General features: G+C 41.1%; 3 protein-coding genes across 4 annotated transcripts; all 3 read right to left on the bottom strand.

Annotated features, from left to right (window-relative positions):
* Nucleotides 1-128: 128 nt before the first annotated feature.
* Nucleotides 129-1,632, bottom strand: zgc:153284 (uncharacterized protein LOC751696 homolog). The gene is made up of 3 exons (XM_034579870.1): nt 1,457-1,632; nt 1,067-1,234; nt 129-255 (listed from the first exon to the last, which is right to left on the bottom strand). The coding sequence occupies exons 1-3, from the start codon at nt 1,499-1,501 to the stop codon at nt 193-195; spliced, it is 276 nt and encodes a 91-aa protein (XP_034435761.1). The 5' UTR covers nt 1,502-1,632; the 3' UTR covers nt 129-192.
* A 961-nt stretch (nt 1,633-2,593) lies between these two features.
* LOC117758308 (scavenger receptor cysteine-rich type 1 protein M130-like) lies at nt 2,594-24,124 on the bottom strand. 2 transcript variants are annotated; one of them, XM_034579869.1, is made up of 18 exons: nt 24,115-24,124; nt 12,294-12,302; nt 11,070-11,147; nt 10,723-10,749; nt 10,252-10,563; nt 9,636-9,929; nt 9,115-9,429; nt 8,444-8,728; nt 7,845-8,159; nt 7,278-7,577; nt 6,587-6,895; nt 6,103-6,417; nt 5,494-5,802; nt 4,640-4,933; nt 3,935-4,270; nt 3,742-3,849; nt 3,148-3,232; nt 2,594-3,063 (listed from the first exon to the last, which is right to left on the bottom strand). In XM_034579869.1, exons 3-18 carry the CDS (start codon nt 11,119-11,121, stop codon nt 2,904-2,906), a joined length of 3,816 nt encoding a protein of 1,271 aa, XP_034435760.1. In that variant the 5' UTR covers nt 11,122-11,147; nt 12,294-12,302; nt 24,115-24,124; the 3' UTR covers nt 2,594-2,903. The 2 variants fall into 2 exon arrangements, with proteins under 2 accessions (XP_034435760.1, XP_034435759.1); XM_034579868.1 differs by lacking the exons at nt 12,294-12,302; nt 24,115-24,124 and adding an exon at nt 11,269-11,429.
* sh3bgrl2 (SH3 domain binding glutamate-rich protein like 2) lies at nt 15,398-22,280 on the bottom strand. Its single transcript, XM_034579871.1, has 4 exons — nt 22,037-22,280; nt 18,588-18,773; nt 17,953-18,033; nt 15,398-16,831 (listed from the first exon to the last, which is right to left on the bottom strand). The coding sequence occupies exons 1-4, from the start codon at nt 22,079-22,081 to the stop codon at nt 16,817-16,819; spliced, it is 327 nt and encodes a 108-aa protein (XP_034435762.1). The 5' UTR covers nt 22,082-22,280; the 3' UTR covers nt 15,398-16,816.
* Nucleotides 24,125-24,383: the final 259 nt, after the last annotated feature.

Below are 24,383 nucleotides of genomic sequence, written 5' to 3'. Positions count from 1 at the left end.
GATTTAATTTAATCACCCAAATTAAAAATGCATTTTTCATTTACATATTCTTGAACTTATAGTTCAGACCAAACACAACATCTGTCCTCATATAAATGTGAATATATGACTTTATGGGTCATATTTTATGTTTCTTCAAATTGATCGGTAGATATTTCGGTGTGCAAGGTGATGTGGTTGATCCCATATCCGTCACAGTTTAAGAAATTTATGTAGTTCTTCACTCTCCACTGCTTCTTCAAAAGCCTTGAAGTCCTGAGAGACAGAACAAGTGGGTGGGACAGAGAGAGAAGAAAAGAGAGAAATAATTAATCTCTAGATATTTTCTAATATGTTATAGAGAGTGCCTGCTGTGCATGGTTTACAATCTCCTAACAGCTTGTGTCCTGTGTCGAGGCTCGTACAGGCATTTGATGTAATAATTCACATGCACATATTATATATATATATAATTTAAACAAAATGTAGCAGAAGCTGATGGGAATGTTTTATTATTCAAGCTATTTGGTGATAAAATAGAGTGAGAAGAATAGTTTGATCTGAAAAGATATTTAAATTCATTCTTCAGGAAAGTTGATGAACGTCTGTACTGAGTGTTGGCTCAGTCCATTAAATAACTATCAAGGTATTTGTCTTTGAACAAGAACAGTCAACCTCTAGGTGGCGCTAAAAGAAAACCCAGAGCAACTTTTCCGTAGCAGCAAAGTCTGAGCCAAATGCTGATTGTACGTCAGAACACAGTGCTAAAATTAGTTAGTTAGCGATTTAGTTAGCTAGTTAGTTGAGTTAAGGTGATGATAAGGCTTAGTATTAGATGAAGGCCTAGTGGTTATAGTTAGGCTGTGACAGTGTGTGTGTGTGTGTGTGTGTGTGTGTGTGTGTGTGTGTGTGTGTGTGTGTGTGTGTGTGTGTGTGTGTGTGTGTGTGTGTGTGTGTGCAAGCCTGTGGGTCGCATAATATACTGTAAATAATTATTCTCTCTCTGTGTCTACGCCCTAGACTACCACAGGTTGTTTTTTCCGTAAAAAGTAAAGCGTGTGAATGATGGTTATTGTTGGAGACTTACTCCACAGTAGATGTCACCGTTGCATATTTGAGGTGGCAGTGCGACCGGGTTCCCTGCAATCCTCCTCATTTCCACCTTATTTTCCTCTTTTTGAGAAATGTCAACATTTTCATAAGGGATCTTCAGGGAGTCCAGGATCATTTCGATTTTCTGCTGATGTTTCTTTATCTGGAGAAAACAGTTTTTCGATCAGTGTTAAATTCATGCATATCACCTTGGCATACACATTCAAACCAAGTGCTGTCGAGCAATAACAACTGTTCACAATGAGCAGAAACAAAAGGTGCACACGGATTAACAAAGAATATGATGTTCAACATGCCTCATGAGATTTTGCTTAATGTCTCAAGTATATGGCCTCAAGTAAAAGAAGGAAGCAAGTTACTGTACCACCAAGTTGCTGCTCACGCTGGTAAAAAACAATTTGACAGGCATATCTGCTAAGAACGGTAACACCTTAATGTCGACACAACGGGTTTGTAAAGAGACACAGTCAGAGAGAGGTGCAGCGAGAAGAGGAGACGGAGAATGTTCAAGTGGAGGTATGTGCTGCTGGTTTGCTGCTGCAGCAGCAGACAAGGTAAGCAGGTTGGGACACCTTACCTGTCTTACCTGCATTGGGCACACCCACTCGTCTGACCTACCATTCCAGTCGCAGCTTGTCCAACTGCAACGATTGTGAAATTACAGACATTCACATACAAGTGGTGGAAAGTAATTTAGTGCACTTTGTACTTGACCTGACGATATCCTGTTTGTTCTTCTTTAGTGTCGCAAATAAATTATCTTCTCTCTCCACTACATAAACCTTTATAGTGACTGGCATTTCAGAACATGAGGAAAACGCATGTGGATGATAAAATTGTTCATACTGGCTCACTGTTACACTGTCAGGACTTATTGGGACCCTTTTTTCGCGATCAACAATTTTTATTTTAGAATTGACAGGACATAAACAAACAACAACAACAACAACAACAACAGTGCACTACACAAAACAGGAATTTAAAAAAGGGAGGACATTTTTTCAAAATAAATGTATGAAGAATATTGTTATAGTGTCTTAATTGTTCTTACATTATTCTGAGAAGATGTATACTTTAAGTTGTAGCTTTTGGATATTTGGAATATCCAAATATTTTGGAATGTTTACAATATTTCACCCTATACCTTAGGGTGAAAAATAATAAACACATTCTTCGTTGTATAGTCTTTTTTTCCCCTATCCAGGACGATGTAATCGTCGTGTGTGACCTGGATCAAAAACTCGGCAAATGAAAAGGAGAAAGTGTTGTATGAAATATACATTTATTGATCAGCATTTACACCAAAACAAATAATAATACAGAGGGAGAATTTCCATGCAGTGAAAAAGACATGAAACTGGTTTGTGATTGGCAGCATCTACCGGAAAAATTAAAATCGCCTCAAGAGGATGAAAATATGTATTATAGGGAAACTACATTTGAAGAAGAAAGCATGTATTTGAGGAAATATGAAGTTGGTACATTTCTAAATCATTTGTTAACATAAAAAGAGGATTAAAAACACAATTAACCCAGGTCCTTAATGTTCCTATGGTCTGGCTGTAAGAGCAACATAACACCAGCTGATTGTTTTTTTTCTGAGTGCTAACACTTCAAAATCTAAATTTTGCTGCTGTGATGTAGACGTGTACCCCAGAGTGTATCAGTACACTGTAACATCACTGTTAGCTCTGGTTACAGGTGCAACAGAAGTGTAACCTGCACAGAGTAACACTGCTTTTTTTAGAACGACGTTGCGTGTTCAAATCTATCGAAACCACACGGCGCAGGTTTCCCCTCGAGTCATTTTGTTATAATGAGCTAACGAGTGGTTCAAGCTCGTAACACACTCTCCCAGCCAGGTCTTCAGGGACTCTTTCCACAGAGTTATCAAAATCCACATCCACACTCTTGTCCTCCGAGCTGTGAGCGCGTGCAGCAGGTTCATCATTCACCAGGGTATTGTGGCCCCTGGCAGAGACAGGGAGGGTCGCAATGGTTGTTAGATCTCAAATAAAATGTAGCCGACTGTGTATGTTTTGGCACTTTCCTCACCTGCCACTGAGTGCTCCGTTGCTTCTGTCTTCTGCATCTTGTTTTATCGCTCCACCAAACCTGTTACTAAACTGAACTATGGTACCTGAAAAGTGAGTGTAACATGACACAGGCTGTCAATCTGGTTTGACATGAATTAAAGACAGAATGTATAGATTTTTTGGGCCCATTTGATAGCATCAACTAAGCCATTAAAACCAAACTTATCAGAAACACAAATACAGGGGCATACATAAACCATCTATCAGGGGAAAAAAACATTGGTGTATCGACTTGTGCCGTGTCCCATCTGCTAACATGGTGGAGGCGATGTTCATGATTTATACTGCAACCAACCACCAGGGGGCAATCAAGATGTTTTGACTTCAATTTTGGGAGCTGTCATGTCATCCATGTCTATACAGTAGAAACAGCCACAGTAAAAGCTCCACAGAGCTCAACTGAATTAAACTAATCATGGTATTTGACATCAGGTCACTTTTTTCCATTTTTGGGATTGCAAACATTGATTGTTGCAGCTTTAAACAAGGTATACACACATCAAAACAAAGGTGGCATTGCAGTAGTTTTGTGATATAAAAGTTTGCCTCTTACCAGCTCCGCGCCATCTCCTTCTCCAGACCAGGTAGCCTATAACCAGCAGAATTAGCAACACCACTAGACTGACCACAACTCCTGTGACAACCGATGATGATGAAGATGCTGTAGGCAGGAATGGATCATTTAGTAGTGATAGCTAAGGAGAAACGTGGCTCCAGTTGCTGTTTAAACACTAATCAATTCTTACCAAGAACAGTAACTTGAATGGACTTTGATGGCGTGGAAATGAAGGACATAGACGAGAGGTTAACAGAGTAGACACAGCTATAGTCTCCTTGGTTTATAAAATCTATTGCGGGAAATTCAAAGTATGCCAGGTAGAAGACAGAGTGGCCAAATGCTGGCTTCATCTCAGTGGTATTCCCGTTGGACTTTTCCAGGGAGAAGACACCTTCGGGATATTTGGAATGAATAGAGCAAGTGATGGAGAAGTCGCTGCCTCGGTTGACCGATATTTTGACAGGGCTGTAGATCACCATCGCATGAGGGGAAGTCAGCGAGATGGAAGGTGTCTCCAGTTTCACTAAAGAACAGAGACACAATTTTACAATCTCACACTACACACATATCACACTATAGGGCTGTCACTTTTTATTCTGGGCGGGGCGGGGGGGGGGAGTTAGTATTCAGCCTGCAATGAGCCGTTCGAATTTAAAATATTCAGTCTATAAGCGAATCGAAATGTCTGAAGCAGTTTGTCTCCTGATCCAGCAGAGGGCGATCATTGTCAGCTATACCTGTTGAATGCCATCTTGAGCTGTCAGTAAAGTAAACCAGTAATGTTACATTGTTTTGCAGTGAAAATGGAGGACGCTATGTCCAATTCGCTGAAACTGAAAAAAACTGACAGCCCTACTTCACACAATAATGTTCAGAGGGAAAAATGACTGACCGGTAACAGAGAGCTCTGCAGTATTTCCTTGAGGATAATAGATGACTTGAGAGGCCAGTTTCTTCTGATATTCACAGAAGTATGACCCCTTCTGGCTGAAGTCCACCGCGGGGAAGGCAAAGGTTGCCGCTTCATTTTCGGAGAATCTTTCCATTTTAAACGATCCTTGAATCATCTTCAGGATGAATGTCCCACCCATGTGTTCTGTTACCACCGTGCAGGTGATTTCGACTCTGTCACCCCAGTTTACCTCTGACACAGGACTTATGGAGATTTGGGGTTTCTGTAGAGCTCCTGGAATTGATAATGAATTGTAATTAGTTTGGTGTGTCATAACAAATGACTGGATATAAATATGAATGCCGTGTATCTCCACTTCCTCCCACTGTACAATAATGAAGCCAAAATATCTTGCAGTGGTGACGACATTTGGAGAGAGAGTCTGCACAGTGGTGATCAGGGGATGGAGCAGCGGTAGAAAGGTCCCGTCTATACATGTGGTCAACCAATCGAGAGTCACTCTCAGCTGCCAATCATGATATTTCACCCTGTTTTTATATCCTCAAATAACTAATTAAACCAAACATTCCAGAAACATGCACAATTGATCATACATCAGTGAGATAAGAACTACGTAAAATGACAGAAACCGTCTTTGGAAAAACAAAGTTTGGCATGAGTTTTGAATTTCTTTTATGGTAACAAGGACGAGGCAGGGTTTATGACCTATACTGCAGCCAACCACCAGGGGGTAACTGAGATGTTTAGGCTTCACTTTTGGGTGCTTTCAAGTTGTGCACTTTTATATAGAGTCTATGGCCACAGCCAAAGCACCTTTACAATGACCCTCTTACCTAAACATATGACACCAGCATCTTCACCGTGCCCACAGTTATTTTCTCCAAACCCAAGATGTGTACAGTGTGTCAGAGCCGTCTCTGTGCCTGTACACTCCACGTTATCCAGCCATATTGGACCAGAGCCTCTACCGAAGTGAGCACTTCCTGGACCAGAAATTGCGTGACCGCAGCCAAGCTGTCGACACACCACATCGGCATTGGCCAGTTCCCATTCATCATCACACACTGTTCCCCATTGGCCTTTATAGAGAATCTCTACTCGACCCGAGCATTCACCCATGCCACCGACCAGACGAAGCAGTGCTGCATATGAAAACAGAAATTGAGAGACAAGAAAATCCTGGAGACATACTTTACATACAATTCTGACTGAATATTTAGATTTGAAACCTATTTTTATGTGAGTGCATCCATACACATAAAGAAACTCAATGTAAATGCATATTACACACTGTCCCACTACAACCGCCTCTTGGCTCTAGTTTCAAATTCAACTTATGGATTTGTGTGAGTGGCACATTTATTGAAAAAATGAAATAAAATAATTTCCCGCTCCCTTGCTTTTACCTGGGATCAATTGTCCAACTGATTTTGAACACCTACCTGCACAAATAGCGCCAGCATCATGCTCATGCCCACATGTTGCTGCTCTGAAACCATTGTTTGAGCACTGCCGAAGAGATGTCACATTGTCAAAACACACATCGCTGGCCTCCACGACTGGTCCTTTGCCTTGGCCAAAATGGGCAGCACCGTGTATGTTCACGGCACGTCCGCACTCCAGCAGCTCACACACCACCTCGGCTTTATTCAGGGTCCAGTCTGCGTCGCACACGGTTTGCCACTCAGCCCCATGACGGACCTCTACCCTGCCAGAGCACTGGTCCTTGGCGTTGGTCAACCGGACCTCCAAACTTCCTGTGAAGTCAAACATATTGAGTCTTTTTTTTTTCTTTTGCACTTCATGATGGACTCAACAGTTATGAAGTCAGAGAAGGAAACTAAATGTCATACTGAGAGCTCTGTAAAACATGTCAGGTCCTTGAAGAGTGATTCAGGTCATTTTATTGCAAATGCTTAGTCTCACCTGTGCATACAACACTGGCAACTGAGGTGATGTTGCAGGGTTTGAGCGTTAATGGGGTTTGTGAGCACTGATTCAGGGTAGACTCCTGTCCATTGCATCCAATTTGATCGGTCCAGGTGTGTCCAGTGCTGTGTCCATATTCAGTGATGGTGGAAATCTTATGAACCCCACCACAGTTCAGCTGCCTGCACACCACGGCAGCATCAAGCAAGTCCCAAGACTCACCACACACAGTCCCCCACTGGCCTTTGTAGTAAAATTCCACTTTTCCAACACAACGAGTGGTCCCACCGGTCAATTTGACACTGCCTGGAAAGGAGAGTTTTCATATTAATGTGCATTCAATCCAACTCTAGGTGTTTGAAGGTCTAACTGAAATTACAATTCATTTAGGCAAAAATATGTATCATGCTGTACATATGCTTGCTATTTATCTTGACTTAAGTCGTAACTTAAAAGAAGAAATTCAAGCTTTATAAACTTTTCTGCCATGATGGTGTTGGGATTATGGACACTTTTGTTTGGCTCTAGTTTTTTGGACGTTTGTCTGCATTGCTGTGTCTACGTCGATGTGAGTTCTGTAATTTGATTGGCCCAATGTAATGACTGCAGGTAATAAAATATAGTTTGTAACATTGCTCCATTCTCTGTTTACCCAAAACATAATTTTCAGTTCCACTTCAAGTCTCACCTGTACATTGGACAGCTGACTCTTCAATGCGTTCGTTGGTCGTCCTGACATATTCTCTCTGCGAGCACTGTGTGATAGAGCTCTCTTGACCACCACAGCTGATCTTATACCCTCTCATATCGGCGCCTTGACCAAATGACCCCGTGGCCCTGACAGGATCTCCACAATTCATCTCTCTGCACACCACTGTAGCTTCATTCATTCCCCAGTTAAGGTTATATGCTGGAGCCCAATGTTCACCATGGCTGAACTCCACCCTGCCTGAGCACTGGTCAGTCCCATTGATCAGTCTAATGGTAGCTGTGAAGCAATGCAGAGAGAATCAGCAATTAGTCAGTTGGTATTTGGACACATTGGAAAGCAATGTTGATTCACACTGGATGTGATATTCTGATGGAAACACTGTAATGGAAATACATGTGATATAGCTGTTTAATCCTTAACAATAATCAACAAAATATTCATCTTTCATCATTCAGGTTTAAGAGGGGACAGATAAATCCAGGCCACTGTGTGAAAGGAAGTAACTGTGTGAACAACACAGTGGAATAATAACCGAGATGATACCTGAACAAATCACACCAGCATCTTCCTCATGGCCACAGTTATTTTCTCCTACGCTGGCATGTTGACAGTGGAAAAGGGACGTCTCATTCCCAATACACTTGACATCATCCAGCCAGATTTCTCCATGGCCTGGACCAAAGTAGGCACTAGTTTTGGCGGTCAGAGCTGTTCCGCAGTCCATGGCTCTGCACACCACCTGAGCATTTCTGAGGTCCCACTCGTCATCGCACACTGTTCCCCACGCGCCATTTTGCAGAATCTCAACTCTGCCAGAGCACCGGTTACTGCCATTGACAAGCCTGTATTGTCCATTACCTGAGGACGGGTCCGCTCATGTTAGAAATATTCACAACTTCAACTCACATATTAAATAGTTTACCTTGCTAAAAGTATTGGGGCGTTTGCAGCACAACAATTTTAAATTTCTCACATAAATATTTTGCCATACTTGTAGTATCAAGAGATGACAGAAGTGTTTTCTAAACCTGATATCTCGAATATTGCCAAATTTAATGCACATTTTCCAATCTTTCAATTACCATGCGACCTTTGCTATTCTAGTGCAGTGCTGCCACATATCTCTATTTCTTGTGTCTTACCTGCGCATGAAAGAGAAACACCATCACATGTCCCCGACTCACGAAGGTCGCACTGGGCGATAGTGCTCACATTTCCAGAGCATGAACTTGTGAACCCTGTCATTCCACTCTGACCAAAATTGTCTTCTTGGGATTTCTTGGGAGCTCCACACTGAAGTTCCTTGCACACCATCGTAGCTTCTCTGACGCCCCAGTTATTATTACAAATTGGCCCCCATCGGCCACTGTGGAAGACCTCCACTCGGCCGGAGCATTGGTCCATCCCATTGACCAATCTGAGTTTCTCTAGAAAGTAAGTTGTTAAAAGAAGAGGTATTATATTTGAAATGTTAGGGGAAAAAATGTTGTTTAAGCAATGGCACATTTTCAGTTGCTCTTTGGGATCATAGGCTTTGTGGCAAAGAGAACAGACTGTACTGTTTAGTTTAGACATTATATTACTGCTATATATGTTTACATGCATACATCTTGGCATAGGAAAACTAGCATTCACATTTTCCAACAATGGCTATCTATCACCTTTGGACTTTGTAAATACAGGAATATCTCTAGGATTTCCATTTCAGTATCAATTTAAGGCACGGGAGGTACAACCTATTATTTCCCTTTATCATTCAAAATTGGGGTGTCACCTGTGTTTTGACTGATCTAAGAAAAGCATAGTGTGTTACCTAAGCATTCAACACCAGCATCTTCAATGTGGGAGCAGTCATTTTCTCCAAATTGTTTGTGAGTGCACTCAGAGAGCGACTTCTCAAGACCGGTGCACTCGACATCATCCATCCATATCGGATCCTGGCCACTCCCGTAGAACGCCTTGTACTTGACCCCGAGGGGATTCCCACAGCCCATCTCTCGGCATACAACGAAGGCTTCGTCTATCCCCCATCTGTCATCGCAAACTGTTCCCCACTGTCCTTCATTGTAGACTTCCACTCGACCAGAGCACCTATGAGTCCCATTCATCAGTCGAATTGGTTTACTGTCTGTTAGGGGGGGGGGGGGGGAGTCAGAGTGTTAGATTTCACCACAGAAGTTTTTCGTTGTGCCACCGATTCCCTCCCGCAGTCCAAAGGCATGCAGGTCAGAATTGGCAGCTCCAAATATCCCTATACATATGAATGTGTGTGTGGGTTGTCCGTTGTTTGTCTTGGTCTGGTGGATGGATAGTCTGAACACAAGGATAACTTACCTGAACATAAAACAGTAGCATCTTCACAGGCCCCCTCTAGTTCTTGAAGTTTGCACTGTGCAATAGTGCTCTCATTTCCGAAACAGGAGGTTTTGATGCCACTCCTGTCATGTGCCTCTTCAAAATGTGGCACTACAGATGGAGTGACAGGAACTCCGCAGTTTATCTCTTTGCACAGAGTGTCAGCTTCGTTCTCGCCCCAGTCACTGCTGCACACTCGACTCCAGTGTCCGTCATGGTGGACCTCCACTCTGCCATTACAACGATTGCTTCCATTCAACACCCTCACATTATCTGCGAAACAATGTGGTCAGAAAATGTAAATAAAATGCAAAGATTCCATAATTTCTTTTAATCTCTTAGTTTTGATTTAGAATCTTTTGTTTTCTTTCACTGGCAGCATTGGTCTTCCATACTTACACAATATTTTGTTTGTGTTTTAGTTTGTACAAAAAGACACAAGACAGACACGAGAGTCTTCAGTCTTTTCAGCTTTTCACGTGAAAGCAACCGTCCAACTATTGCTTTTGTAAATTTTAAGTGTTTTGTTTGATAAAGTAAAAGTGGGTCAAGTGAAGCAAACATTACTGAGATGCACGAATGGACTTAGTCTCACCTGAGCAGACAATCCCAACGTCTTCACTGTGGCCACAGTTACTTTCTCCGAGTTGCCTGTGGTTGCATGTTAGGATGGAACTCTCATGGCCGACGCACTGCACATCATCCAACCAAATTTCCTCCTTCCCCTGTCCGAAGAAGGCGCCTTTTTTGGCCTCAAGAGCCGTCCCACAATCTAACTCTCGACAGACCACGAGGGCATTGATAATGCTCCAGTGATCGTCGCACACTGTTCCCCATTTGTCTTGGTGGAGGACCTCCAGTCTGCCAGAGCAGCGTGTGGGCCCGACCAGCCTAATTTGACCACATTCTGGAAATCAGAAATATGAAAGCACAAAAAACCAGAAGCTGCCTCATCACGAGTTTAAAAACAAGAAAAATGCAATTTTATTCTATCGTGGTGCAGAAATATAAACATCTAAACAATATGACGAGGGTTTTAAGGCGTGACAAAGTTAAACTGACTGACCTGAAAGTGGCAGAAGACTCAGGAGAGCTACAGTAGAAATACAGACAGAGACAGTCACTGACATTTTAAGTAGTATTATGCTCTAAATATCCTACATAACAGCCAGTGCTGTAATCTGTCATATTTATCAGGAGGAGCCCCTGTGAGATCCACAATTGCATTTTCAAGATGGCACGAAACAAGTGACTCACAATCGTTCAACATCAACGTTTTACACAATGATCAGAGAGAAAAAAATCATCTCATACAGATTCTCCGGCTTTCACTTCTGTTTATCTGTCTCGTGGTTTTGAAGGTACGCAACCCACCAAACAACCCGACAACAGATTAATGACATAAAGACTTACCGATGGACAAATAAAGAACAAAATGGAGCTTGTCAGTGGAAATGAAGACCATTTTGTGTCTTCGGAGTAGATCAAATGCTGTCATGGCAAAATAAAAAAATAAAAAAGAATTGTTAAATGTGTGTCGTATTGCATAACTTTTTTTAGTATAGCAAAAACATAACTTTTTCTTTTAACTTAATTAAGTAGCAAGCCTTACCTTAAAAAATATATATATATAACCAGTGTTGGCAGCTCTTACAAACGAACTCACAATTCAAAAATAAATCACATTTGAAACTTCCAGAGGATAGAAGTCCCCATGTACACTTCCAGTAATTGAGTAAAGAGGGAACTGCCTGGACTTGGACTGCAAACTGGATGCTTGTTGACATTTTGATCAATCATTAAAGGCGGAGGATCAGAAGGAGATTTCATTTAGTTTTTACACAGTATCTACATTTGGAGACATATTCATCAGGAAGACACTCCCACGTTTAACATAACACAGGCAATAGCTTTCATATAATGGTTTAATAATAATCGTGATTTAAGGACGAGGCAGAAGATAAGCTGCGGCAAAACAAAAAGGGTAACACGGATCAAAAGGGGAGTTGTTATGAGCGAATGGCAAGAGGTGAACTTGACCACTGACTCCTAACGCTGCCCCCCCCAACCCACTCACCCACTTCTGGTTATTATTTTGTACCTTTGTATGTTGGCTTTGCAGCACGGCCATTTCCTCATTTTTTTTAATTCTGAAAAGTTATAGTCTTAATACAATACATATAAACAAGCTGATAACAGATTTTGGATTCACAGAATTACGCCTCACTTTTGTATTTCCAATCTGAAAAAATGATCAAGGCACAATGATCTCCACATTACAGTACATTGCATTGTACTGTTAATATGAGCTTTGGTTTGCAAAACAATGGAGATGACTTGACACTGATAAAGCATTAGAATTAAACAACATTAAATTCTAGCGTGTCCTTAAATGGTCCTCCTGATTAATGTAAATCTTACATTTAGTTCTCACAATGTGATCCCTTTGCTTTATATGTAAAGTTAAGAATTACTTAGTGTCCTGCAAAGTAATCCAGGCCTTTATTGTCAATAATTTCCATCAGGAATAAGATCCTATCCTATAAAGATGCACCAAATTTCAAGATTAAAATTATTATTAATTATTGACCCAAACCACTAAAATATCATAATTTAAAATAACTTTAATGTTCTTACCTTAAAAAACTGAGTTGACAGTTTTGTGCTCATCAGAGTGACATTGATCTCTTGTCTCACAAACTGACTGGACACATCCAGCTCTTGTGCCACACCTTGTCTCAGTGGCAGTGAGAATGAAGCATGACTTCCCCTTGCAAAGCTCTGAGCAACAGTGAGGTAGTTTTTTTTTGTATTCCTTCAGTTCTTGTCAGGGGTCTCAAGATACATAGTTTTCTGATGGGAGCCACCAGAATTTGCTTATGTTACTTCTTCTGCATCTTTGGAGCCGCGGTTGATGCTGAGAGAAAAGGAAACGTGGAGCAATCGAATGCAAAATAAAAGATATAAAGTAATGTTTTCATCTTTTCTTGGAATCTATTGGTATCCTTTATCACCTGTTAACAACTGTTTACCAGCTGATAACAATATATGGTGTTTTACCAATGCATTTTACTGTGGAATTGGTGAACTAATAAAGTTATGCACTTGACTTTAAAAGATATATATTTTATCAATAAACACTATCTCTGTCAAATAAACAACAACAATGAAAAAAGTGGATTAAAGTCAGCTTGGTTAATTCTTTTGATTGTTCGGAAAAAAAATTATGTCTGATGACTTGGAAATTTCCGGGCTCCATGATGTTGCATAACTGACTTGTTTATTCAGCAATTTGAGTTGCCCGGTTTGGCCATCTGTTTGCCTGTTTGATGACTTTCCTTAACATGCACCAGATGCACATCACCACTTCCTCACAAAAACACTTTGCTGTTTTCACTGTGACGTCCCCCCCATTGGTTGGTGAACTCAAGTTTTGTATTTTGGCCAACACCATTTTGGCTGTTTTGAAACAAGAAGTAACCATATTTGGAGGAGGAAGGGGAGGAGCCTAAAAGTCACACGGTATCCATGCCCCGTTGCATACTGTGGTTTAGTGTCTATTTTGACTCAAATACAGTTTTCAGACACTTCTGCACTGGCTTCACTTTCTGGACTCAGACTGTATTTCTATATACAGTCTATATATACTCAGTTGGCTGCGATATGCAACTTTACCACTAGAGAGCACTAAATCCTACACACTGAACCTTTAAGAGCATGACTCCCATTTAAAAATTGAACGAGGTTGTCTTTTCTAAAATAATTAGCATGGTGATATTAACATGATAAACACTGTCCATAGTATAAACGTTACCCACATGCATACCTGCTAACTCGAACGATAAACTAAATCCTTTCGGGACCAGTCTATCAACACTTTAAGTTACACTTATGATGCTAATTGAAACTTATCTTTTTTTCCAGCTTTACAGTTCAGTCAGACAGAAATCTGCTTTTAAAACCTTACTCGACCCACCCGCCTCTTATAAACAACAGAGGCTCTAACGCTGAAAAGAGACATAGTAGAACAGATCACTGAGGTTTGGAGAGGACAGTGGGTTAAACACATATTGATGTCTGGGTAAATCATTACAGACACAAAGATATGCATGATTGTCTGATGGGAAATGACATTACACCACAGGGCAAGGGCCGCAGGACGATCATGTCGCAAACAAGATAACTGTCTCACATGTTTAATTGCAAGTGTAAACAGGTATAGATGAAACTCTCCTCTTTGTAGTAGTTTTGTAGTTCTTCCTTTTTTTCATTTTTTTTTTATTGTCAACCATTCCTGAAGCGCAAATCCCAACAACAAATGGGAAAACACCATCGCAAATTACAAAGCAAATGAAATCACAAAACACAGCGACATTGACCCCTGAGAGAAAAGGACAGTACCTGCTGTTCGTTACCAAGGGTCGTCACCGATTAGACGAATTTACTGTCCGTCATTTTAACAGGAAGGGAATGCTGCTTTCTATGATTTGACATTTATGATTATCAGAAATTATTTTGGTGCAGCTATCACTATGCACACTTATCTTCAGTCTTGTATTCTCTTTAAACAGATTCGTGATGTGAATTTGCAGAATCTGAATGCGAGGGACAAGATTTTTAAGTCCAGAGGGTTTTTGGTTTCTGTTTCTAGTTTGACCAATCACATTAGAGCAGGCTTTGGTTGCCTGCAGGTAAACGGTCCGTGTCGAGAGCAATAGAAGTGGAACACATTGACAAAAATGCACCGGCTAACAGCGTTTTAATTTAACCGCACTTATATGCAGATAGTTGTTAATATAGATTAGCCAAAATGTCGTCTGGACCCAAAACACCTTTAAAAACTATCGCTGTTGGTGTTTTGTGCGGAGAAACTTACAACTCATGCGATTAAAGAAAGTAGTCCGAAGTCTTGGCCTGAATATTCGCTGAATAAATCCACTGTATTTTGTGATTTGTTCTTGTGTTTTGCTGCTGTTGTGTGTTTTGAATTGCTGTGGTCATTTTCCCATTTGTTGTAGTGATTAGCACTTCAGGGCCACCTTGCTGTTGGCTCGTGTCCGCATCACTTGTCGCGAAAGTCAGCCTTCTGCAGTGAGCTAATGACACATGATCTCCACCTCTTAGATCGACAGGATGTAGCTTTTAATTTTGCAGCAGTTTAGACGGACTAATCAAACATGCAAAGAAATAACACTGTGTAAACAATTAGACGCACATAAAAAAAAATACTGAGGCAAATAATACTCAAAAGTATTTTAATTGGCTTTGTTGTGCAAAATAACCCACACGGTGAGGTGTCAGTGAGTGTGATGCTCTCATGAAACAAAAAGAAATGCCACAGTCGCAGACAGAGGTGTGACAGATGTTAATATCGCCTCACAAAAACTGCAAGAAATTCAAGTCATGATCTGGCAATAGTAAAAAATAGGAATGCTGTCAGGATCGACGGCAACAATGTGATGTCCCGTTTGACTTGGAGTTAATTAAAAAGGGCATATCCTACTTTTTCAGATGGCACAACATTCAGGAGAAATGGTTTGTGGGAGTGTTTTTTCTGCTTGTTTGCACCCAACAGCACCCGACCATGACGATTTAATAGGGGAGAGAGCCATGAGGAGACAACGCTACGTGTTGACATTAAAGAAAGACACAGGATACAGAGGACAGGGCTGGAGGGAGGGCGCTAGTTTGCTCATGTTTCTGCATCGATCTACTCAGACATCGGAAATATCTGGAGAGAGAAGTGGAGGCGCAGAAGAGGAGATCAGAGGCTGGGAGCTTTGCCTCTCAATGACCTCAAAGCAACAACAACCTCTTAGTTCCTCCATCGCAACACTTGGAGTAATCTATTACACTTAGTCTATAGTTGTTTGGATTGGAGCCTGAAGACATTGCAACAACATATTTTTCATGTTATCAACAAATCCCTGTCTGCGTTTTTCAAAGCCTGATATGGATTAGTGAGCCGCACTGTTGCTCTGAGTGACATGTTCCTTCATTATCAGAAACCTGGGCACTGTCTTTTATTTTCAGTCAATCCCACAATCACCATTCTGTTGCCGAGAACGCTCAGTAATAGACCCCAAATGTGTGATAATCTGCAGCTAAAATTAATCCCTACGAACGTGCTGTTTACCCCTGTGTGAGTCATGTTTGCTAAAACAAAATACAGTGATCGTTGTGCGGCTTTTGCAGTTGTGTTGTGGCTTTTGCGTATGTGCTTTTGTTTGTGTAATACGTCTCGGCCAGCGTACTTTAATCAAGCCGGCAGTGGAATGATAAAAAAACAAGTTGTGTGTTTATTTGATGGCAGTAACTACACAGTCAACATGGACGCTGGCAACGGTATGATGTATAATCAGAATTAAAGGATGGTCTCATCTGCTTTGTGTTAAGCTGCAGTGTCACTGTCACCTCTGGGGAGGCATCCTGACACACACACACACACACACACACACACACACACACACACACACACACACACACACACACACACACACACACACACACACACACACACACACACACACACACACACACACACACACACACACACACACACACACACACACACACACACACACACACACGCTCGGCCTCGGGTTGTTTCAGGTTGCATGAAGAGCTACATCTCAGCTCTCCCTCACTTAACACAGCCTTCATTAACAGCTGCTGATGGAGACAGAAAAACACACACACACACACACACACACACACATTAAGGCATGCACACACAATACAGGAGTGTGTTCAGGTGGCTCGTGCTGCACTGCTGCACCTGATCATTGAAGAACTGCTGCGTTGTCGTCTAGTTTGCACCGAATTCATGCTACTGCATTTTACCATGACAGTACGTTAAAGACGAGTAGGACACACAAACGCCTCCATCCTAAGGTTACTCTTCTTCTGTGGTAAAGTTTTAGTGGCATCTTGGGAGTCAGACACGTCTCTGGGACTTCACTGATGGTGGAATGTTGTTTTTTTAAGTCAGGAGGGGTCATACAGGGAGGAAAATATCCCAGGGGGTGGTGAGGTTTGGCAAAATGCTGGCGTCGTATCAAGAGGATCACGGCGAAGGACGTGATGCAACACAGGGAGCGATGCGGTTTGTGTCCTCATCTTTGAAGGTCACCTGGACGTGACACCACCAGCAGTTGGATCTATGACTCTGAATCCTGGAAACATTGAGGGGGAAAAAGAGCACAACAGTTAAAATGGAATTACTGTATCTGCATTTCATGAAATCAAACTTTAAGTCCTCAAAGATTCTTTAAGACCAAAGGTAATATATTATATAGCAAGATCAGAGCATCCCTGCTAAACATCACACTCAGGAACATTTCCAGATATGCTGCTGCTGTTAACACATAATCTTATCTTCTCTAACTGAGTTATCTAATGGACCTCGAGAAGAAATAGGGAGAGACAGGATGTGACTGTTGGAAAATCTAATAAACGCTCCTGCAGCTTCTTCACTGTTTGACAGTTGCTTCATCAAAAAGCCCCCTGTATTTTTCCCAAAAGCAGCACTGTAGTTCCAGCTATAGATACTTTTGGGTCCTGTCCACGCTGATACGGATATTTTGCATTCGGCATTCGGTCTCGTCCACACGCAAACAGAGTTTTAAGTCACTAAAACTGAGATTTTTGTCAATGCCTTCTAAAGTGCAGATTTTCAAAAACTCCAGTTTCTGTGTATTCCTCCGTATGTGTAAAACAACAATAACAATGGCGGCTATATACTGTTTTTTTCACTGCTCACTGAGCATGCTGGCGTTCTTGAGGTCGTGGATGTAGACTTTACCGCCACCTACTGGCCCGGGATGCTTGTTCAAGTGTTTGTAGTCATTTTTGAGTTCTCATCTGGAACATTATTTTTTTGTTACGGAGGGGAAAAACTCAGTTCAAAAGAATTTCCACAGTAGAGTAGACGAGGCCCTATTTTCCCTGGAACATCTGAGATTGCACAGGAAGTATGATTAAGAGGATTCTCATCTCAGCAGATACATCATGATGTTTGTTAAACAGACTGACGTGAGGAGACAAGGCTGCTGAATTAAGATATACTGACTTCTCCTTTTTCTCCCCACAACAAGCTGATGTGCATGAAACAGCGTTAATATCATCAATCAACCGCTTAGTTCAGAGAAATCGTGCAGAATCTGGAGCTGCTGACCCAGCATTGTGGAAAGATGGGGGCAGTGTTTATTGAGGAAGTTGGGGGGGGGGGGATGTATGACTCACAGCACAGTGACAGTGTGTGTGCGTGTGTTTTTGTGTGTGCACGTTCACTCACTTTCACTGAGGGTTTGGAACTGAGGCCAAGGAATGAAAACACAGTGTTGTTCTCCTTCGCTTGGAAGAAGTCTTCGTAGTCCTGAGGGAGGAGGAAGAAAAAAAAAAAAGGATGTTGAGTGTAACCTAATCTCTACAAGTTTGAAATGTGGACGTAAACAACTCTGCTAAATGCTCCATATGCTGCCACTGCTGCTTTGCATATAATTCAGTGACCATGACATTGCAGAGTAATGGTGGATTACCTTGGCCAGTGAGAGGGACGGCAGGCCGAGCAGATAATCTGCCTCGTCCATGAAACTGGATTACGACGGGATTACAGAGGAGCGTGCAATCCCGGTAGGACAGGAACTGGCAACCTCCGACTGATCGAACTCATTCACCAGCACAGAGATAGCTTAGCCTTGTGCTAACGTCCACTAATGTGAACCATTTACTGTCATTTTTTTTCTAAATTTAACCATCATCTATATAAAGCACATGCTATGAGATTGGAAATGCAATTAACATGTTTTTAATCCATGGGTATGATATATATAAAATGCATTTTAGTGTGGGATAATAAAATCTGTAAATAGTTATCTTCAAAATCTCAACACTCTCTATTCTAAACATTATCGAATGGCCCCATCGTACCCCACAGTAGCAGTCATCACTGAAGATCTGCGGAGGCAGCGGGTTGCCTTTCTCTGGCTGCTTGTCCCGGGGTATGTTGCGGTACATCCAGAGCCTTCGCTCCTCCAGCATGGTGATGTCTATTTCCTGGAAGCTGATGCGGTTGGCCTCCAGGAAACCAACGACGGACTGCTGATACTTTTTCACCTGCGGCGGTCGAAAAAGGGAATGAAAGGAGAAGATGGATGACGGCAGGGGAGGGAGGATAGAGATGTAAATTTGAAAGAATTGAGAGAAATGACAAAGCCAGCGGAAGCAAACAGACAAAAGGAAGAGTCAACTTTCCCAGTTGTAGTCTATGAGATGGATGTAACAGCTCCCAGCTGTGGTGCTGTCCTGATGTACTCTGGGATAACATGGTTCTGTGTGTGTGTGTGTCTGTGTGTGTGAGAGCGAGTGCATGTGTGTGTGTGTGTGTGTGTGTGTGTGTGTGTGTGTGTGTGTGTGTGAGAGAGAGAGAGAGTGCGTGAGTGCAAGAATAATATTGTGCTATAGTGTTTATGAATTCTGTGGAAAAACCATCCAAGGATAATTTTAGAAAGGCAGAGAATCTCCCACGCTAAATCCACAGTTCAAGTTGCATGTCCAACATCCGTCACACATCATTGAATATATTTAGAAACATGGTGTACGCGCACGTTGTGTACTTCGAAAAGCTTGGATCCATCCCTGTTACAGTGTGAATCGATATAAACAAGGGCTTTTATTTTGTTGTGTATTATCCAGCATCCTGAAAACTGTTTAATTCTGATTGTCTTCTTTGATGTATGAGATGAAAAATACAGAATTAGGTCTTTCCTATGTGCAAAGGATTTATATAGATGCGTCTGCAGTGTGCCCTTTAGTTTACGGATCCTGATCACCCCCAGTGGAGCCATTGTTTAACCTTTTAAGACAATAAGGGATTGTTCTGGACAGACAGTTAAGGACACACACGCACGCGCGCACACACACACACACACACACACACACACACACACACACCAAGACGAGTTTCTCAAACTGTGATTCTCTGTGTGCGTGGCCTTCAAACCGCTTCATTTTGTGGCTCACAAGTAAAGTTAATCAATTACTGCAAGAATACTGAGCGTCTGTGAAGAGAAAAATGTGTGTCAGATGTTAAAACTTTATAAGGATCCATTAGTTTAAAGTGTGAGTCTATAGTGTAATGCACATTGCTTGTGATCACCTGCGTCTTCCTCTGAGCTGAAAGGCTGCATGGCTCTAAATAATGAAAAAGTTGCCCCCAGTGAGTGTGTGTGTGTGTGTGTGTGTGTGTGTGTGTATGTTTGTGTGTATCGAGGGAATGGTACAGATTTTTGTGTGGGCGTGAGTGTGTACGTGCACCTTGGATTAAAGACATACACACACAAAAATTACAGTATATGGGAGTAGATTATTTGAGGGCCCTTTCTGAAATGCAGGGATTAGTTTAAGGTTGAGGGAGAACGTAATCCTTTAGTCACAGGCAGAAAGAGACAGACAGCAAGGGAGGACTTGCGATAATCAATATCAAATAAACCCAAACGGATCAATTACACTTGAACAACAGCCGACAACAATAATGCTGAAATTTCACCATTTATGTGAAAAAAACATGGCTGTGACTGTTTAATCATAATCATTACAACCGGACATTAGAAATTAGGACAACAGGAATTACAAAATGTAAAACCTGATGAGGCTGAACCCGACACACATCTAGGGAGGAGTGGGGGGGATAACCTAATTTGCACTTCTATTCATTCTGTGTTGATCATTTCCGCCCCACTAATCCGCTCGTGGTAAATATGTGCACTGCTCATTTTATGGGGACGCCATTGTCTTTCCATTGTTGATGCTTTTCCCTCGAGTCTGCTTTTTTTCCACTCACACATCTTTCATTTTGTTTTCCAGATTCCCTCTCACTTTATTCAGCTTTATCATCCTCCATCTCTACGTCCCACACAGTGAATGTGTTTTTTTTCTTCTCCACGCACACACACACACACACACACACACACACACACACACACACACACACACACACACACACACACACACACACACACACACACACACACACACTCAGTTTGAATCAGCTGAGGGATCCAGCCTCACCACTCTTCTTGATTCAATCTATTGTAACTCAATTCACAGTGAATTACATTCACATGAGCTCAACACTCACATAACTGACCTAAATGGTGAAGCTCTTCAAGCGTGTATGAATGTGTGTGTGTGTGTGTGTGTGTGTGTGTGTGTGTGTGTGTGTGTGTGTGTGTGTGTGTGTCTGTCTATGTTTTAAATGCATGTGTCATAGGTTTAAAAATAACTCTTCCCTAAACGTTCAAAGATTGCGCTGCCCTTTTCCAACGAAATGATAAAATAAATATATTACTCATTTGTCCCATTACCTAAGACTCTGAGCATCCGAGCGTGAGTGTTGTTTGATGATTTTCTGCTCAAACTCACTATCAGCTGGGCCCTCTCTGTGGAATGTGGATGTTGCTCTGCACTGCAACTATGGAGCTGAAGGATTTTTTTTTTTTAATGAAGCCATTACTCTTTAAGTCTGTGAAATGTAGAAAATAGTGACAGGTCGAAATTGCAGTGCCTTTGAAGCTAAAATTATCTTGTTAAATGTCTTTTTTTCCAAAACCTCAAACATATTTAATTCATGATATAAATACACGAAAAAGCACCAGTTCCACACGTATGAGAAGCTGACACCAGAGAATGTTCCCATATCTGATTCATGCAAACGTCAACACACTTTCTCCTGAGTTTCCTCACGTAGATCTTGTGGTATAGCAACTTTTAAATTGATCAAATAGTCTTTTGATAATTTAAGCATCAAAGAAGTATGTCGCCTCCATTCAGGGATACTGACACAAATCAGACTTGTGTGTTGAGATTTAAACTTGCTGCGTTACTCAGACGTTGAACAAGTCGACTGGAACATCCCTCAAGACCAAAGCCTGGGATTTAGTCCTCTTTCTGCTCCTGATGCTAGTCCCAGTGTAAAAGTGAACACTAAATACAATAACACTTGGGTTTTCTTACTCTAAAACATGTTCAATATAGCACAAATCTGCTCTAAATACAGTTGTGATTTTTGTTTAAACTGCGTCTAATTTGACTAAGCTTGTTTCTATTGTGATTTATGAAGTTATAGATGATATATACATACATTAGTCTCCATCCTGGGGGAGTGTAAATGAGACTTCTCACACCAAACACTGTACTTTGCTCTCCATATATTGGAGAAGGAAGGTTTTACAAGGATTTGCTATTCGCTGCTGTATTTTTAAAGGTAGTGCAGGTGAGGTGGCTGCAACCCCAGGTGGAATATTAAACGCAACCCTGTCATTGAAATGCAACAGGCTGAAGGAGCACACGCATCTGAAGTGATCGCAACGGGCACTCACCGCCACAGAGCCACTCGAGGACGCGATGTAAACCTTGATGACCATTTTAATCCCAAATATATGTCATGCAGTTCCTCGGCGATGTGACCGCAGGCGGCAGCGACCTCCGTTTGTTCCCTGGACTGAAGCTGGAGACTTTGAGCGAAGAGGCTGCGCATCAGATGAGAGGAAACACGCGTCTGCAACAGTCAGACCGAACCATGATCGCGTAGGAAGCAAGGCGCTCAGCTGCTGCAGCTCCAGACTGACGCTCACTGTGCACTCACACACACAACACTGGACTTCCGCTCACTACTTTTCACAATAACAAACAACGTGGTGTCAACATGGCACTTCATTGTTCACAGTTGGGCGCTTATCCACGCAGATAATGGACACATTGAGTATTATTTTGTTTTGTCTTTTGTTTTTTTTAACATAAATTATATCGTCGTGCTTTTATTGTGAAAATCAGGAAGTGCAGACTCCATATTATTACCTCCTAAAGTATTAACTTGTCACAGGTAAACTTTCAGGCGGGCGCACCTGGGTGAGGAGGGGAATGTAGTTCTTATAGTTTCTAGTCAGATCATGTCGTTTCCTGTCCAGTGGAATTAGATTTTCATTTGCAGCATATCTCAGGAATTGAGAATTGAAGCATGTGTTTGTGGTCTTGTGCAAGTTCTGCAAATATTTAATGTGTTTTTGATCATTTTCTCATTTTACATAAACTATTGCAATCGTATAGATAACAAATCTGGCTATGTGATCCAGTGAGTGTTGATTGCTGTGCACATTTTGGTACAGATTTGGAGCCAGATGGAGATTAAGATGCAGATTAAAATATTATCCTAATTTAGATGATGTGCAGCATTGATGGAGGTCATGGTACAGATTGTGTTCAAATCTTGTCTATATCATCAATAGGTCCCACAAACTAAGGCCTGTAAAATATTTCTCCTGTCATCAAATATAGCCTTAAAAAAGTAATCTCAACAAACATGTTGTCTGTAGGCCAAAACCATAAAAAGGCCCAGATTTAGTGAAAGAGAGTGATATTGTAACCACATTTTAGCTCCTATATGATGTCAATCCTCGTTTTCTTTGCAAACACAATCTTTTATTAATTTTGTGTAGCATTGGGAGAGGTCATTGTCATGGATTTTCATTTTTTATGTGATTTTGTACTTTTTTTCTCCTATTGCTCCCAATAAGAGAAATGGCATGTATGTGTTTGTTTGGGTCATTTGTGTGGGAAACAAAAGCATATTTCAATATGCGCTGCACAGCACAAGTAAGAAACCATATCATCATACTAAGAGAGTATATGTTTCATAACATCAATTTCAAACACCAGGCATTGTGTGGGCTAGTTGCTGACATAGTACTCCATCCATTTATGTATTTGTATCAAACTACAGTGTCAGAATCAATTTTCATCTTTGATAGTGATTGTTTTCTTGTTTTATTTGTTTGACCTTTTGTGTAAAGGACTACTACTACTACAAATAATATTAATAATGACAACAACAATAATACTAATATAATAATCATAATTATTATTATGGTTATTATAGCTGCTATTGAGGCAGACTTATTTTCCTCGATGGAAACACAAAGAAGTGTTTGACATTTTGTGAACAGAAACTCAACTGTGCAGCCAAACCTTGGGAAACAGTAAAGTGCACTGGACTATTTAAATGGGAAGACAGATTGAGACTCCTCAACAACAACGACTTCAGGTGGCCTTAAATGCAGAGTTGTTGTCGTGCCATGCAAATCAAGAATCAAAAATATCACTGTTGTGGCTCATTAAATGAATCACCCTCTTCTCTGTCCTCTAGAGGGCACTATTTGCCTATCTGCTGTATCATGTCTCCAACACTTTCACTTGGACCTCTTTATATACAGTTTATGATCTGGACCTGAAAAACATCTTGGAGCTTAGAATATTCTTATCATCAGAACCATGGCAACATAACTAATATATTCACAACACTACACTTGTGTTGTTCAAACATGGGATGTGGGAGTCTACCCTTTTGTCTGAGAAATGCACAAGAGAAGAGAGAGAGAGTGACATAAATTAACCCACCCACCGATATGTATGAACAGACTGCATTACTACTAAATAATAATAGTTGTATATACTACATGATAACTTTATAGTATCTATAATATTACTAGAATGTATCGGGTCTATATATGGAAGTGTTGTATTGCATATACATGTAACTAATAATAATAATAATATATATAATACATAAGAACTTGATAGTATCTATGATATCATTGGAATGTATTAGGTCTATATATGGAAGTGTTATGTTGTATATGTAACTAATAATAGTAATATATATACTACAGA

The sequence above is a fragment of the Hippoglossus hippoglossus genome, chromosome 24 (genome assembly GCF_009819705.1).
Source record: "Hippoglossus hippoglossus isolate fHipHip1 chromosome 24, fHipHip1.pri, whole genome shotgun sequence".
NCBI classification, from domain to species: Eukaryota; Metazoa; Chordata; class Actinopteri; order Pleuronectiformes; family Pleuronectidae; genus Hippoglossus; species Hippoglossus hippoglossus.
The sequence above is the reverse complement of the archived record's forward strand: the minus strand, read 5'-3'. Positions and strand labels throughout refer to the sequence as shown.

Coding starts and splice junctions, on each gene's coding strand:
- sh3bgrl2 (XM_034579871.1), bottom strand. CDS start 22,081: ATGGTCATCAAGGTTTACATCGCGTCCTCGAGTGGCTCTGTGGCG. Junction 18,774..22,036: donor CCTCGAGTGGCTCTGTGGCG/GTGAGTGCCCGT, acceptor CGACCGCCGCAG/GTGAAAAAGTATCAGCAGTC. Junction 18,034..18,587: donor GTGATGACTGCTACTGTGGG/GTACGATGGGGC, acceptor CTCCTCCCTCAG/GACTACGAAGACTTCTTCCA.
- zgc:153284 (XM_034579870.1), bottom strand. CDS start 1,501: ATGCCTGTCAAATTGTTTTTTACCAGCGTGAGCAGCAACTTGGTG. Junction 1,235..1,456: donor GCGTGAGCAGCAACTTGGTG/GTACAGTAACTT, acceptor TGTTTTCTCCAG/ATAAAGAAACATCAGCAGAA. Junction 256..1,066: donor ACGGTGACATCTACTGTGGA/GTAAGTCTCCAA, acceptor TCTGTCTCTCAG/GACTTCAAGGCTTTTGAAGA.
- LOC117758308 (XM_034579869.1), bottom strand. CDS start 11,121: ATGGTCTTCATTTCCACTGACAAGCTCCATTTTGTTCTTTATTTGTCC. Junction 9,430..9,635: donor TGCTACTGTTTTATGTTCAG/GTAAGTTATCCT, acceptor CCCCCCTAACAG/ACAGTAAACCAATTCGACTG. Junction 5,803..6,102: donor TGCTGGCGCTATTTGTGCAG/GTAGGTGTTCAA, acceptor TTTCATATGCAG/CACTGCTTCGTCTGGTCGGT.